This window comes from Mytilus edulis, chromosome 10, assembly GCF_963676685.1.
Source record: "Mytilus edulis chromosome 10, xbMytEdul2.2, whole genome shotgun sequence".
Classification (NCBI taxonomy): Eukaryota; Metazoa; Mollusca; class Bivalvia; order Mytilida; family Mytilidae; genus Mytilus; species Mytilus edulis.
Window position 1 is genome coordinate 17,564,454 of NC_092353.1, and position 16,493 is coordinate 17,580,946.

At 32.3% G+C, this 16,493-nt stretch overlaps 1 protein-coding gene across 1 annotated transcript; it reads left to right on the forward strand.

The window, feature by feature from the left end:
* The first annotated feature begins 5,110 nt into the window (after positions 1-5,110).
* On the forward strand, positions 5,111-15,550 carry LOC139492369 (uncharacterized). Its single transcript, XM_071280574.1, has 6 exons — positions 5,111-6,017; positions 7,955-8,104; positions 9,060-9,215; positions 10,209-10,352; positions 13,812-13,961; positions 15,027-15,550. Exons 1-6 carry the CDS (start codon positions 5,876-5,878, stop codon positions 15,095-15,097), a joined length of 813 nt encoding a protein of 270 aa, XP_071136675.1. The 5' UTR covers positions 5,111-5,875; the 3' UTR covers positions 15,098-15,550.
* The last annotated feature ends 943 nt before the right edge of the window (positions 15,551-16,493 follow it).

The following is a 16,493-nucleotide window of genomic DNA, read 5'->3' on the forward strand; positions in this document are numbered from 1 at the left end:
GGAGCCTCTGGCCTTTGTTAGTCTTGTATTTTTTTAATTTTAGTTTCTTGTGTACAATTCGGAAATTAGTATGGCGTTCATTATCACTGAACTAGTATATATTTGTTTAGGTGCCAGCTGAAGGACGCCTCCGGGTGCGGGAATGTCTCGCTACATTGAAGACCTGTTGGTGACCTTCTGCTGTTGTTTTTTCTATGGTCGGGTTGTTGTCTCTTTGACACATTCCCCATTTCCATTCTCAATTTTATCTTTAGGTGTAATACCATCAACTCATAGTACGTCACATCTAGCTGCAAACGAAAGAGGGTAAAATGAATCTCTTGAATTTGACAGTTGAATGCAATTAATCCTACGTACCATTGCGTTAAAATAAATCTGGGTCATAACATTTTATTTAGCGGGTTTCAAGCATCATTCTTTTTTTTCATTTAGTATTTGTATAAAACATTATGGAAACTTGAAGGGACATGGTAACTGAAGCTTTTAAACAGAAAGAAAGAAGAGGAAATTTGATTGGTTAACTTCCAGTGATTATTATTATCTTATACACAATGAAATGTTGTATGATTCCTTTCTGTGGTACTGGACAGGGTAAAACTAATCAATGTCAAGTATTTCTTTTTTTGGGATCAAATATGAATTCTGCGTATTTTATGAAAACAAAGTGCAAATTTAACAAAGACCTATATTTGAAAAAAAAAATGGTGATGTTTCGTGATAAAAATTTCATTTAACAGAGTTTGAAACACACGTCGAAGCAGAGTTCCTAGTAAACACCAATTTCCTAATTACTTGAAAAACTAGAGGCGCTATAGAACCTGTGTCGCTCAACTTTGTCTATGTGCATATTAAACGAAGGAACACAGATTTATAACTAGATACCTCAATGATCTTTGTGGCAAAGTTTGGTTAAATTTGTGGCAGTAGTTTCGGAGGAGAGAATTTTTGTTAAAGTTAACGACGGACAACGGATGCCAAGTGATGAGAAAAGCTAACTTGTCCATTCGGGCCAGGTGAGCTAAAATGTATGATACCGATTTGGAAACACCCGATTATGCCTGAATAAGGTTTAAACTATTAAAAATGTTTGACCATCTAAATGCATTAACAAAACCAAAAAAATGCGCATGTGTAGCATCAGTGTTTCCTTAGAAACTTTAGATTTAGTACAAGAAATTCATACATTTCCTGTTTACTGGATAAATATACAAATGTCTCAGATAAATTAAGGCTGTCGTAGCTTACTGAAATCGACAAGGAAGACTAACAATTACAAGTACCTCGCCCTATGAAAATGGTAAGTACATGTATTAATATGATTTAATACTTACCGAAATGAACTTCAAACATTTTTTTTTTAATCTGAATCGTATACAATTTTCATTGGCAAAGTAAGATATATCAATACTGAATGTTAATATGATTTAAGATGGCATTTCATAATCAACGTGGTTGACTAGGGTGCATGACATTTATTTTTGCAAGAGAAATCAAAACTACTTGAAGGTATTGTTCATGAAGTTCCTGTAATCGTTTAGTGACAGCCTTCTCAGAGGAGCAAATCCGCTTTACTATGAGAGCTTGAATGTACGGGATAACTTTTGTACAGTGTTTTGGGTGACAGCTTTAATTTGGGGAGAAAGGAACTGATGTAGGTTTAAGTAGAGGTTTGTTTATAAGACACCGACCTTTATAGATGTAGTTATGTCTAAGAATGATATGTTTTAGAGTTGGAAATTTTATATGTAAATTGAATTGACTAGTGGGCTAATGTTTGCATGTCTGAATCATCCATTTGTGGTGGAATTCAATCCATTTCATGTCAACATTATCGATGGAACGAAACTAAGACAGAGGTTTGGTTAAAGATAATGCAATGATTTGTTTCTCTAATTTACCCATGCAAATATTGTCGCAAGACGGTGCCATTTTCGTCCCCTTTCGATGTTTAGGATTCAAACTCATGCAACTGTGATATCGTGTCAGCAAATATATATATTTATTAAGTAAAATAATAAAATAAGTAAAAAGTTAACAGTTCCATTCTATCGATTTCATCCTTCCATTGTTTCATAACAACGTTCCGATCAAAATTAAATCCAGAGAACTTTTAATAACGAACAATGACGGAACGTCATAAACCTCCTTAACGACGTCGCCTATAGCGACACTACATCAGTTATCATGAAGAGTCCCAATGGAAGGATGAAATCGATAGAATGGAACTGTTAACTTTTTACTTATTTTATTATTTTATTTAATGAATATATATATCTGCACATGTGAAAATTATTTTTTACGCCTATATATTCAAGTGTGCATGACAATAAGATGAGTAAATCAAAAGGAGGATCAGAAGTACAGATAAACTGTTATCGGAAATATCCGGAAAATTAACATCGATGCTTACAAAGTTCGATACGCTTACGGGCGCAGTAATGGAAATGGGAAACTCGCTGAAGAATCAAGGTAAGACATTTGAAAATTACCTTGAAAATTCTGGAGATTCTGGGAACAATACTTTAACAAATCACACTCAAAATCAACAACCATTTTCTTTTTTACAAGAAATGAACGATATCCAAATTAATATTGAAGCAGCACGGCAAAGAGATCTCATTAATGATATGTGGAAAAAATCTTTGAATGAGAGAAAAATTGCGTAATACAATGCGTTGAGGTGGCAAACAATGGAAAACCCGATTCTACCAGAAAAATTTCTTATACGAGAAATTAAAGGAGAAAACTGTGAAGAAACGGAAATCCGTGGACAACTAGCCCTTCAACGTCTAGCTACGGAGATATCACTGCTTCAAACCAGAAAACACCGATTTGAAGAAAAATTTCTGTCAATAGACGCAACAGTATTAGCCGAGATATCCAAAAAATGTAAAGGCAATATTGAAGCAAAACTTCACGAGATGTGGACACAGGACACAAAATGTGAAGAAGAGAAATCAAAAGCGATGTGGCAGAAACATCAAGAACATTTCGATAATTACGAAAAGAATTATGGCGATGAGTCCATAATGAAACTAAAACCGCAACGACCAGCTAGAACAAAGGGAAACAACGATATACACATGAATAATGTAAATATCAATACCACTCCTAATCAACCAAATGTTTCACAGAATACAAATACTGGAACATATGCCGCCGTTGCTTCTAAATCAACTCAAAAGAAATTTGACAACACCGCATTAAGGAATAAATCGTCAAAGAGATCGAACACTCAAAGCCGCAATCCGTCCCCAGAAAATTTTCAACAAAATAATGATGAATGGAAAGTTGTGAATAATAGAGGCAGAGGACGCGGAGGAAGACGTGGACGAGGTCGTGGAAGAACCGAAAACTCTAATCGCGGTGGTAGAGGTGGGGGCATCACTAAACATGGTGGAAACAGCAGAGGTCGAGGAAGAGGTGCACGACAGCCTTTTATAAAGAGAGGTCAAAACTTGCAACCACCCGACCCGATTTCGACTGCAAACCAACATCCGAACCGACGATAGACCCCAAAATTATAAACCTCTCACAAAGAACATTAAACGAAAATGAAATTTATTTGTTATCAAAAGGTTTTAAATTTGCTCCCGTTCCATTCTTAAATGTTCCGGAATTAAAAGCTGATATCAATAGTTTCTCTAGACGCCTCCGTTTAAAAGAAGAATTCGGAAAATAAAAGGACCATGATAAATCTCTCGTAAGAAACAAATCAACTTACACCCCAAGATCGGGGAAAGATGATTATTTAGATACTTACATTGAGACAATAACAAAATTTCCCGTCCGTACACGTAAATGTAAACAGAATTTAACCCGAAATGAACAGGATGCGTTAAAAAGTCTTATAGATGACGCATCCATTATCATTAAAGAAGCAGATAAAGGAGGAGCCATCATCATTATGGATACCGACTTTTATCAAGAAAAAGTTTTGGAACAGCTTAATGATGAGGAATACTACAAACAAATAACAAATAACCCGGATAAAGCAACTAAAAAGAGATTAAAGAAACTGATAAAAGACTACAATCAATGTCTAACCGAGAAGGAAATAGCGTACTTGTGTGACTTTGATCCGAAAGAGAGTAATTTTTATGGACTTCCAAAAGTACATAAAAGTGCACAAATACAAAATACTGTTCGAGATCAAAACAATATTGACGTTAAAACATTTCGTCCCGCCGATTTGAAATTAAGACCAATTATAGCCGGACCGGAATCATAAACTCAAAGACTAAGTCATTTTATCGACCTTGTTATCAAACATCTATGTCCGTCAATTCCAAGTTATATCAAAGATGATATGGAATTTTTAAATCACATTCCTGCCATAGTTCCGGAAGAAACACTATTAACAAGCTTTGATGTTACAAGTCTATACACAAATATTCCCCATGATCTATGTCTTACAGCCGTAAAATACTGGATCGAAGAAAAACGGGATGAAATTGACAGTAGATTTGAAACAAACTTCATACTAGAAGCTACCAAAATAGTTCTGGAAGAAAATACATTTTATTTCGACGGAAACAAATACAGACAAATTAAAGGTACAGCCATGGGAACTAAAGTTGCCCCCCATACGCAAATGGGATACTTAGAGCAACAGATATATCGATAAATATCTGTCCAATTCGATCAAAATTTCTGTGATTATGTCATAAAATTTTGGAAAAGATATTTTGATGACTGTATAATATTTTGGAGCAAATCAGAAAAAGATTTATATAAATTTAAAGATCTTATCAACTCCTTACATCCGTCGATTAAATTCACCATGGAAACCTGCAGTGACACACAACTACTATTTTTGGATATCCTCATCTTAAAATCAGGCAGACACATAACAACGGATATTTATTATAAATCCACAGACACCCATTAATACTTAAATTTTCATTCGTGTCATCCGTCCCATACAAAACGAAATATACCTTACTGTATGGCCAGACGGATTTGTGCTATAGTATCTGACCATAACATTCGAGAAGTACGTTTGAAGGAATTAAAAGGCTATTTGACACAACAGCTATACCTAGAGGGTTTAATCGAAAGTGGAATTCGAAAATCTAAACTCTTGACATTTCAAGAATTACGAACCCCGAAAGGGAAAGACACGGACAAACCTTAAAGAAAATACCGTTTGCTAGTACACATGACCCGTATTTACCAAACGTTTTTAATACAATTAAATCAAACCTTCCGATTCTACACGAAAGTGAAACTATGAAAAAATTGATACCGGAAGGAAACTTAATCTACAGCCGAAGACAACCTAAAAACTTAAAGAAACACTTAACCAGAGCTCGGTTCGAACCGAAGGTTAATGACTTCGAAATAAAGTCTTGCGGAGATTCAAGATGCGGTGTTTGTGGCCAAGATACGAAATATTTAGAAACGGGTAAAATGAAATCATTTAAAGATGGCAAAAAAATTTCATGTGAACGCCAATATGACTTGTAAGACAACAAACCTTATTTACTGCGTCACATGTCCTGGTTGTCACGAAAATTATATTGAACAGACCGGGAATAGCCTCTGTGTACGGGTGCGAGTTCACAAAGAACAAATAAAACACCCACAATACAGAAATTCGCCAATTAGTGCCCATCTTGACATTTGTGGTAAAAAGCATTTTCAAATAATGCCTATTTTTAAATGTAGACGGGATGAAGCATATAGAAAAGAGATGGAACGTTAATGCAATGTATATACATTCTTTATTATCAAGATTTAATTTGTGAATTGTTTTATTCTAAAATACAATAAAAGTTCCTCGATATATTTTGATTCTGAGAAGACGCAACAAGGAAGTGAATCACAGTTATTTAAAGACATTCATTTAAAACATTGTGAACGCATTTTTAACATGGAGACGTTAGTAGTTGCATGTCTTATTGCTGCTGTTGTTGTGTTTATCCTGGACATGGTTTTCCCAAAGGTGAGGGTTTCATCAAAGGAGCAACCAAATGATCTGAAATGGGTAGCGATGGGCTGTTTAACAGCAGCAGGTAAAAAAACGTAAAATTTTATAATTTAACATGTATTGCTTGCGTTCATCAATATGTTGCCAATCTTTCAAAAAAGAACGTTACGATATATGGTAAATACTGGTGATGTTTCTATTTTGTCAAAAAGTCATGCTTTCGAATTTTCGATTCCAATTTCTATATAATTTCTGCGAAATATAATTTAATCAATACAGATATTTTCATATAGATATTGTTTTATCCTCCCCTTGTTTTAATGTGTAAAATTATGACAAGAAAATAATGATCGGTTTTAAATACAAAATACAATTTAGAAAATTTCCTACATGAAATAATGCAGTGGACATTACTAAGTATTTAATTCAAAACCTTACATAACAAACTGTTTAATTTTCTAGGAATCTGTTTGATATGTAAATTAATTTTGAAAAGAACAGGATATAATGATCGTTTAATTAAATACCAAATACAATTGCAGACATGACCGAATCTTTTATGCATTCATCAGGTAATTTTAAAGGTATTTCATTAAGGAGAATAAGTTAAGAGACCATGAATACATTTTCTTACTTCCATCTGAATGACTGCAATATGAAGACATTAAGAATATCCTTGACACGTTTTGTATATTTAAAAAAAACGTCGCTAAAAAAGAAGCGAACACAAAACAGGTTTACTTTTATATGTTAAGCTGAAATTTATTTCTTTACAGGAGTTACTGTAAAAATGGGGAATTGCTTTCACAAACCCTAATCTTTACTATTTTTACATTACATGTATATATTATTAATTGCATGACATTTTATTTTGTGCAAATTGTTTATGCTTGGCCAACGAAAGATTTAGGGGAACAAAAGTTAAACATGCTTGGGATTTTTACTATTTTTGTTATTTTTTTTTTTTTATCAAAACAGAAGGAGAAAAACACAAATTCTACAGTACAATACTCATTTTGCGTTAAAATAATAAAACAAAGCCGTTACGTTGTACATGTACACATGAAGTGATGAAATCATATTATCCCCATAAAGACTGTATTACTAACTACTGTAAGTCTACATGCAGAAGTATCGACCAAGCTCTTTCAAAACAACACTTAAACCAATGTATTCATATGTGTTGTCAGATAATTTTTGAGAACTCTGAGAACGAATTTCTTTTGTGTTCATTTCTCATTTTCAAAAGTCTTGATGTATAATAAAACTCAAGGTATGGTAATTTTGTGTATATGCTAAGTAATGTGTCATGTTACGAAACATTGATTTAATTTACGAATGATATAGACAGTTCAATTATTGGAATGTTAATGTTCTTTGTATTTATTTAAGAATTGATTGTTTCTTTTTGTAAATTCGTTGGGGGTGTAAAAGTGTTGACCGAGGTACATATTTTATTTGGTGCGAAAACACTTCAATCTTAAAATGTACACACGGTCAACGCTTTCCAACCCTATGAAATTACTAAAAGAAGCATTCAATACGTATAATTACATTGTTCTTCGCTATGATGATGAAAAATCGTAGCGGCTACGTAGCTGCTACCAATATCTATGTAGAAACGATAGGCTAGCTACACGTTCAATAGTCATAAATCTATGAAGCTCTGTGTAGCCGCTAAGATATTGAACGCAGCTCTGTCCACTTTTTGGCAATAGCAAGTATTATCGTGAATGTTAAACTTCATTAGGATATGAAGGTGAATTTTAGTCCGACGCACAAACGTCGTCATCCAATCAAAATAACATATTTTTTCTGAATCAAGCATGCAATTTTTTGAAATAAAAAAAATAATTATACGCGATCACCTGTTTACACAGATATAAAGCTAATTTATTGTGCTTAACTTAATACAACACTTGTGTTGCATCAGGTTCATTCAATGCTATATTTCATTCGGAAAAGACACATCAAGAGATTAATGCACTTTATTTTAATACTTTTTTTTTCATTTATTTACAGCATTGTTCAAATTTGTTCATACCATGGAAACAATTATGATTTTGTGTCTACTTGCTGCTCTTGTTCTTGTTATCATAAACTTGTTTTACCTTAAAGAGAATAATAATGTGTATCTATATTGGATTGCCATTGGATGTATAGCCGTAGCAGGTGAATTACATACATTTAAACCGTTAGCATACCGTCCCTTGGCTTTCAAAATATAGTAAATCGCTGATTTTCAACAATAAAAAATCTCAAACACAGGCTATGAAAATTTGGTCGAAATGTTTACTTCAAACTGTTAGACGTTGAACATTACTTGAAATGACTATGAAATAGAAATATTCAGGATAGCACAACAACTTATTAATATTCTTAGAAATTAAGAAATATCAAAGATTCAAAAGCCATTATAAAACAATTTTCAAGTTGATATACACCACTACACCACCAGATTTTGTTCGTGTTGCTTAGTCTTCTAAATTGTGTCTTGGTGTTCTACTGTTTACCTATTTGTCCGTATCGATTTTAGCTATGGCGTTGTAAGTTTATTTTCGATTTATGAATTTGAATTTCACTCTGGTATCATTCATCTCTTTTATATACAACATTTTGGAAGCGAATTTAATAAACATTATGAATATTTTGAGTTATTGCTACCAACATATTGAATAAACGCGCTAATATTCTGTATTATTTAAAATATAAGAAATCAATCTGATTACAGATTGTGTAAGATTTCATTCTGTTTCAAAAGAAAAAGGAAAATAAAAATATGCATACAATGTACATCGATTATCACATGCTCTCAAATGTAGACAGAAATTAACATTATACCCATTCTTCCCTTGGATGAAGTTGTTAAGGTAGATTAACACACGAGGGAAAAATATAACCCAAGACGAAGTCGTGAATGATATACGAAATTTGCATAAAGCATAATAATAAGAATTATAACAACTCGTTTGCTTAAGAAAATTTATTCCCATCAAGGTAACCTTAGACTATATTCAAGTTAAATTATGAAAGATACAGTATGGCAGTGATGCATTGAAATGATCATGTTGGTCTCGTATTTCTACATTGTAAAACATTGTTGAATGCAATTTGTATATTTTTATAGCACTGTTAAAGGCAGTTTTAACCATGGGAGCATTTGTAGTTTTGTGGTTTATGTTTGCTGCTTGTGTCGTCAGTGTGCTGATCTTCCTGCTGTCTGAACTCTTAAAAAAAGAACCGAAACTGAAATGGTTAGGCATAGGATTTTTTGCAGCGGCAGGTAAAAATTAATAAAATATGATATTATCATTTAAACTTTTATGAAAATGTGGCAACTTTTTAAAACCGAGTAGCCAAACGATGTAAAAGAGAAAGAAAAGTAATGCGAAAGCTATAAAAAAAAACAACGACGACAAAAACACATACATCAGTTAATAAATTAAATCTCAAGTATTTACGTTAGGACGAAAACAGTCAGATATACCAACTTTTGCTTGTAACTGATTCGCAAACGTCTAAACATAAGATTACTTAGTATTTGTGACAGTGAGACAACTATCATGAGCAAAACCCATACCGCATAGCAATTTATAAAAGGCAAAATGTGACCCAATTTAGACGAAAAAACTAACGACCTATTTATGTACAAATAAAGGCAACAGTATCATACCGCTATTCGAAATTCATAAATCGGTTAACAAAAAACAAATCCGGGTTACATACTAAAACTGAGGAAACACATCAAATATAAAAGGAGAACAATAACAACTGCCATTTTCCTTGGTACAGGACATTTTAAGAAAAAATGGTTTGTCGACTAGCCAAACCTCACGTTTTAATGGCAAAATATAACACTAAAAACTGCTAAGTAAACGAAAAACACATCAGAAATAAAGCAACAAAAGACAACCTCTGAATTACAGGCTCATGACTTGGAGTACATGTAGGTTCGAATATGGCAAGGTTAAATTTTGTCAAGCACTGGGTCTTTACTTTGATCTTGAATATTTACTTAAGTCCAAAATAAAGAAAGACAAAATAATGTGTTAGCTTAAATATTTAAGGTATCATTGCTTAGAGGAAACTCAATAGAGAAGGATTTATTCTGTTGTTTTGTCGGGTGTTTAAAAATAAAGACAGGCATTTGTTCAAGTTTATATCATATTGTATATTATTTAAGTAAGATTAGGAAACGAAACGCCGTGGAAGTGATGCACAGTTCATATAAAATGAACCCTTTATCTATTTTTAATTGATTTTTGTTTATTTAAAGGATTAATTCAAACATCTCAAACGATCGGACCACTTGGAGCTGCATGTTTTCTTGTTGCTTATATTAGTGCATTAATGCTGTTGTTTTACTTTAAGTATATAAAAGTTCCAAGTTGGATGGATTATGGACTTACAAAAGCAACAGGTAAAATTGTTAAATGTGATAGCTAAAAATATATCGTTCTTTCATTTTTTTTTTATTTCATCTACTGTAAAGATATTTTTACAACAAGAGTCGAATGGTGATGAAGGGATGATATTGACTCAATATTTTCTTTATAATTTACATCTAATGCATGCCAAAATTAAAAAAAGGTATCCGACAAATATAAAATACTGACACAGTAGAACGATTATGGTGTCAGTATGATGTTTAACAGTGCATTTTTATAAAGAAATCAGTAATTTGGCTCAACTATTATATCTAAATAGCTTTTTTTCCTTAAAACGACATTGCCAACACACATGGACCACCATGATTATTTGTTCAGGAGATTTTCCGATCCATGTACATAAGCTCATTGTAAATACCGCTATGTCCGGCAAACGTGCGTTTCGTCTATAAAAGACTCATTGTTGACGTTTGCATCAAAAATGCTTAAAAGGTAAAATCCCAAAACTACTGAACTCCGCGGATAATTAAAAAAGGAAAGTCCCTAATCAAATTGCAAAATCAAAAGCTCTAACACTTCAACCTAAGGTAAAAAAAAACTAAGAAAAACCATCCAATAAAGTATCTAATAGTAGAAATTTCGAGACCAAATCCTGGTATAATTTTATTATGGTAAAAATGTCAGGCCATCTTTTTTCAGAAAAAAGATACGTATAAGGCAATCATGCTAGAATCTTGTAAAATATCCGGCTTTAGAAGCTTTTATTATGGTGATAATGAACAGTAGATAGAAAAGGGGTCGACTTTTACTAAATTTGTAGATCAACGGTCATAATCGAAGGTGTTTGCATATGATATTACAAACCTTTTGTTAAATCAAATCATTTCTTGCTTTGAACCTTTGTTACTGTCAAAATGAATTAGCATATCGACATTTTACGGAAATGTTGTTTACCGTGCCTGGAAGATAAAATACAATCCTGATAAAGACCGATAAACTTGTCGATCCTTTAAATAAACTTACTCTAAAAGGTTACCAATTTCGTCACTGTAATTAGATCATTGAATATTGTTTTATTGGTATTAATATTGATTTTGTTATAAGTAAATTAAAAGCAACATAAATATCATTGTTATATACATATACACATTCATGGATCTGCAATCTGTCGATACCTGTATATTGACATTGCACATGGTCATGTTTTTCTCTGACTGTTTATGACGTCTTTACACAAAAGTCATTAATTATAGGATGTGTACTGATTGGTAATTAAGTCTTAGATAAATGATTTTTTTTATTACTTGTTAGTGGTTTTGAACAACTGTCAGTGGTTGTCGTTTGTTGATGTGTTACATATTTGTTTTTCGTTAATTTTTGTACATAAATTAGGTTGTTACATTTCTCAATTGAATTGTTTCACATTTGTCATTTCGGGACATTTTATAGCTGACTCAGCGGTATGGGATTTTATCATTGTTTAAGGCCGTACGGTGATCTATAGTTCTTAATTTCTGTGTTAATTGGCAGTGGCGGATCCAGCCATTCTAAAAAAGAGGGGTTCCCACGCAGTACGAAGGGGGGGGGGGGGGGGGGGGTGGGGGCCGGGGGCCCAACTACATGTCTCCATTTAAATGCATAGATTGGTCAACAAAAAAGGGGTTCGAACAGCCGCCCCCCCTTTGGATCCTCCACCTTTTGGGGCTTTTTGGAGAGTTGTCTCATGGGCAATTCAACCACACTTTTTTTTTTTTTTTTTTATATATCCTAATCATATCCAGTCCCCTAATTCTGGCGATATATTATAGAAGTTTTATCGGAAGCATAGTCTTAACTCTATATACGAATAACTTTTGATACTTAATGGAAAAGTTCACAAAAGAAAAATCGTGGTTGTATTTAAAGGATTACTTTTTAGAAAACAGTACATAATGAAGCAGATGCAACAAAGTGTTGAACGCTTCAAGTAATATAATTAACATAACTAAGCAAAGTAGGTGATGCAAGGTTTAAGGATACTGAACAATATATTTCGGAAAAGAATACCTATACCATTACACTATTTCAGTATACAAAAAAAACTAATTTTTATATTTTTTTTAGCTCACCTTGTTCAAAGGTCCGAGTGAGCTTTTCTCATAACTAGGCGTCCGGTGTCCATCGTCGTTTGTCGTCGTCGTCGTCCTTCGTCGTTAACTTTTTCAAAAATCTTCTCCTCTGAAACTACTTGTCCAAATTTAACCACACTTGTTCACAATCATCATTGGGTATCTAGTTTGAATATGTGTGCGGTAAGACAGCCAACTAACCAAGATGGCCGCAAAGGATAAAATAGAACATAGGGTAAAATGTAGATTTTGCCTTTTAACTCTGAAACCAAAGCATTTAAAGCAAATTTGACAGGAATTAAATTGTTTATCAAGTCAAAATCTATCTGCCCTGAAAGTTTCAAATGAATCGGCCAACTGGTAAATTTTTGTAAATTTTTGCAAAATATTTTCCTCTGTTACTTATGAGCCAAGTTCATTATAGATAGAGATAATTGTAAGCAGCAAGAATGTTCAGAAAAGTAAGATCTACAAACACATCACCATCACCAAAACACAATTTTGTCATGAATCCATCTGTGTCCTTTGTTTTATATGCACATAGACCATGGTGAGCGACACATGCTCTTAAGAGCCTCTAGTTATTAGGTGGCATGTGGTTACATAGCTTTGTTTGATTTGAAGAAGGATTCGGTGCCTGCAAACATGCTTTACCTCTCCACATTTTGTATGTGCCTGTCTAATATCTGTAGCTTTTTAATTCAGTGGTTGTCATTTATTGTTATATAGCATACGTGTTTTTCGTTTATTGTTTTGTACATAGATCAGGTCGTTAGCTTTTCTCGTTTGGATTATTTTGTATTTGCCGTGTCAGAGATATTTCTTTTAGCTTACTGTTCAGTACATGTTTCGCTCATTGTTGAAGGTAGAACATGTTTTAAACTTGTGATTTACCTTTAATTCACATAAAATAATATTCTACGAATAATGATCGATCCACAGTTTTTTTTCCAAAATGCAAAAGACACCTCCTCTAAACACTAGAAAAAAAATCTATGGAATGGTCGCTGAATTAATCATGAAAATAAAAACACCACAAACTAACAATAAGATACATGTTTATTAACTAAAACCGAAACATCAGTTATATTTATTTCGCCAAACTGGTCATTGCAAACAATTCTTAGCTCTTTACTTCAACTCTTGAACGTTTAACGAAACTCATAGTATGAAAAAAAAAATGATTTAAACTTTTAATCTATTTTTGGTATGTTTTTAACAATTTAGAAATGCTTATAGACCTGAAAGATGGATCAAAAGTGTAAGGTTTCTCTCAGTTTTATATTGTTAAAAACAATATATCACAGATTTTTAATCTCTATTTATTTAAGTTTGGTTAGAAAAAGACTCATTTTCTAACTTCTCTTTTTGATCTATTTTAAGCATGGTTCAAAGTAATTCAAAACAATGGAGTCCCTGTGTTATTGTTTATGATGGTTGCTTTTATCGTCATTGTTCTGATATTCTTCGCCCTTAGAGATATACCATTTTACAAATGGGTTGCCTCTGGATGTATAGCAGTAGCAGTCATGGGTATGTTTTTAATGTACTTGTAGTAAATGTACTTTAAATTGTCTCCATCATTTATCAATATGTTGAATTTTATGTAACAAATATTCTAAAGACAAACTATTAAGGACCAGAGGTAAAATGAGAATCAAATTTGTAATTTTCAAAAGAACATGTTAATTAATTCCAGTTTCTATTATTGATGACTTATCCTATTAATTTGTAAAAATGATTAAGATTTGTGTATTTTGTTCTGACATTTAAAATTTTAAACTCATAATACCCAGTGGTAAAAAAAAAACATGCATATATTATTAAAATAATTTCAATGAAATGGAGGAGACAAAATATTTCAATGCAACAATACAAATCTGAAGTAAAACCCCAAATTAAACGAAACAAAGGAGGTTGTACGCAGTTTCAGGAACAAGGAAACATATATATGGCGTAAAATTAAAATTCCTAAAACGATATTATTAGCTTAAATATGTGCTTTTTTTAAGTTAACATTTATTAATCATGTCAAAATTATAGAAATGTTGCTTAATGTCAGAGGATAGGGGTGGTCTTTTCTCTACAGATGTTTCCTAACCATTAAAAAAAGGTCAGTCAATATAAAGACAATCACTGTCTTTATATGATTTTATAAGTCGAGCTCAAATCAAAACAGTTGGGGAATAGGCGTAGGAATAGAAATTGACATGTTATGTATTATATCAAATTAAAGTTTAAGTAATGAGAAAACTATCTGAAAATATTGCAAAACAAATGATCGTTATTCCATGGAAACGAGAACAAGACTCCAGTCTGGACTACAAAAACACATAAAAACCATTTTCCAACAAAGTGTCTCTCATTTAATAGTGAATTTCGATTTGAACACTATTATAGCTTGTTCCAATTCTTGTCCTTTTACTCTGTGACTTTTTATTGTAACCGTCATTCAAATTGATTTAAAATATATCAAACGGATAAATGTGGAAGATTTTTGTTTTGCATTTAGCAAGTTCTAGGAAGTGAGAGCTTTGTAACGATTTTAAATTCTTTTTGAGCGTTTATATATTTTAACTCAGTTTTAATATTTTTCAGTGGCATTAATCCGGATTTGGGTGTCTCGTCATAGTGAATTGTCTTTGAACACCAAGACTTCGTTGAAATAGCAAACTTAAGTTATATGTAGAGAAATTAGTTTGATTCCCGAAGATACATTATTTTTGTATTGCTTGCTGTACATTCAGGTTGTGTTCTTACGATTTCAATAAATAATTGCAAACAAATGGTCCTTGAATTCCATTAGCAAATGCAAAACCATAAATAAATAAATAAAAAAGCATAATACATCAAATTTTTCTGTAATGACCATCATCTGATAAGATGTTTCAAGTAATTTCGAAGGCGATTAATGAGGATAGATTTAACTTAATAGAATGGATACGCATCAAACGCGAATCTTTTGCTACAAATTTCATTGTCGTCAATACGTTGCTGTTTAAGCTACCATTATCATCATACGGGGTAATATAATAAAGCATTTTATAACCAGAAAATGTGCATGAAACACTGCATCAATTTTGAGTCATGCAATAAAGGTAAGTTGGGTGTTTTTTAATTGAACATGTTGAACATGGACTATTTTCGTTATTTTATATAATATATTTGGAAAATTAAAATAAGTATAAGAGTCATGGAACTCGTTTTTTTTTACAAAACAAAAAAGGTCAAATTACTACATATTCCTTAATAGGTATCAGATTTTTTATAAAGAGAGTGGTATCCCAAAATGAATCCAATATCTGTGTACAATTCAGATACTTGCCTTCTGAAAATTATCCTGAGAAAATAAGTCATACAAAATAGGCATCGCGAAGACCACAAATGAAAAATGAAAACATCTTCAGATTATTCATATAATATCCAATGACATAAATAAAAGATATATGGAAATCAATATGATAAAAGATAATGTCCTTTTAAAGATATGTCAGGATAAATGGATAGAATTATTAAGAGTTTAAGTGAAAAAATGAGCGCCAGTACGGCTAAGATAAAATATGCCTAATGAAGCAAAATATTATGATTTTGTGTAATTTAACATTCAACATGTAATGAGCAAAATATTTTAAGTAAATGAACACATCAATGATATTTCATTTCCACAAGTGCTGAATGATGACTGGTGATACCCCTAGATACGAAACGTAAAGTGGGTTCAACCTAGTGGTAAAACAACTCATTAAGGATACATTATGTATAGTTTGGTACGCTAGATGCGTAAACAAAATACGTATACGAGATTAAACAACATTAAAAACCGAAAACTTCGAATATGTGTACCAAATACGACTAAGCATTATATGGCTCGTGGTAGAAAACCCGTAGATTTTGAATAATTCAACACTTCATACTTGACGGAAAAAGAACATATTATCCATGATATTCAACGAAAACATAATATTCATACGTTTTTGTAATCAATAGATCGAAATATGAACTATTTGGGTTTGCTGAATGTCCAGTGACACATATGTCATTAGACAAAAAACTAAAAAATCATCA

What these genes read in the sequence shown, in the direction of transcription:
- LOC139492369 (XM_071280574.1), top strand. Translation starts at nt 5,876, where the DNA reads ATGGAGACGTTAGTAGTTGCATGTCTTATTGCTGCTGTTGTTGTGTTT. An exon ending in AGGATTTTTTGCAGCGGCAG is followed by an intron (nt 9,216 to 10,208) that starts GTAAAAATTAAT and finishes GTTTATTTAAAG; the next exon opens with GATTAATTCAAACATCTCAA. An exon ending in TGGACTTACAAAAGCAACAG is followed by an intron (nt 10,353 to 13,811) that starts GTAAAATTGTTA and finishes ATCTATTTTAAG; the next exon opens with CATGGTTCAAAGTAATTCAA.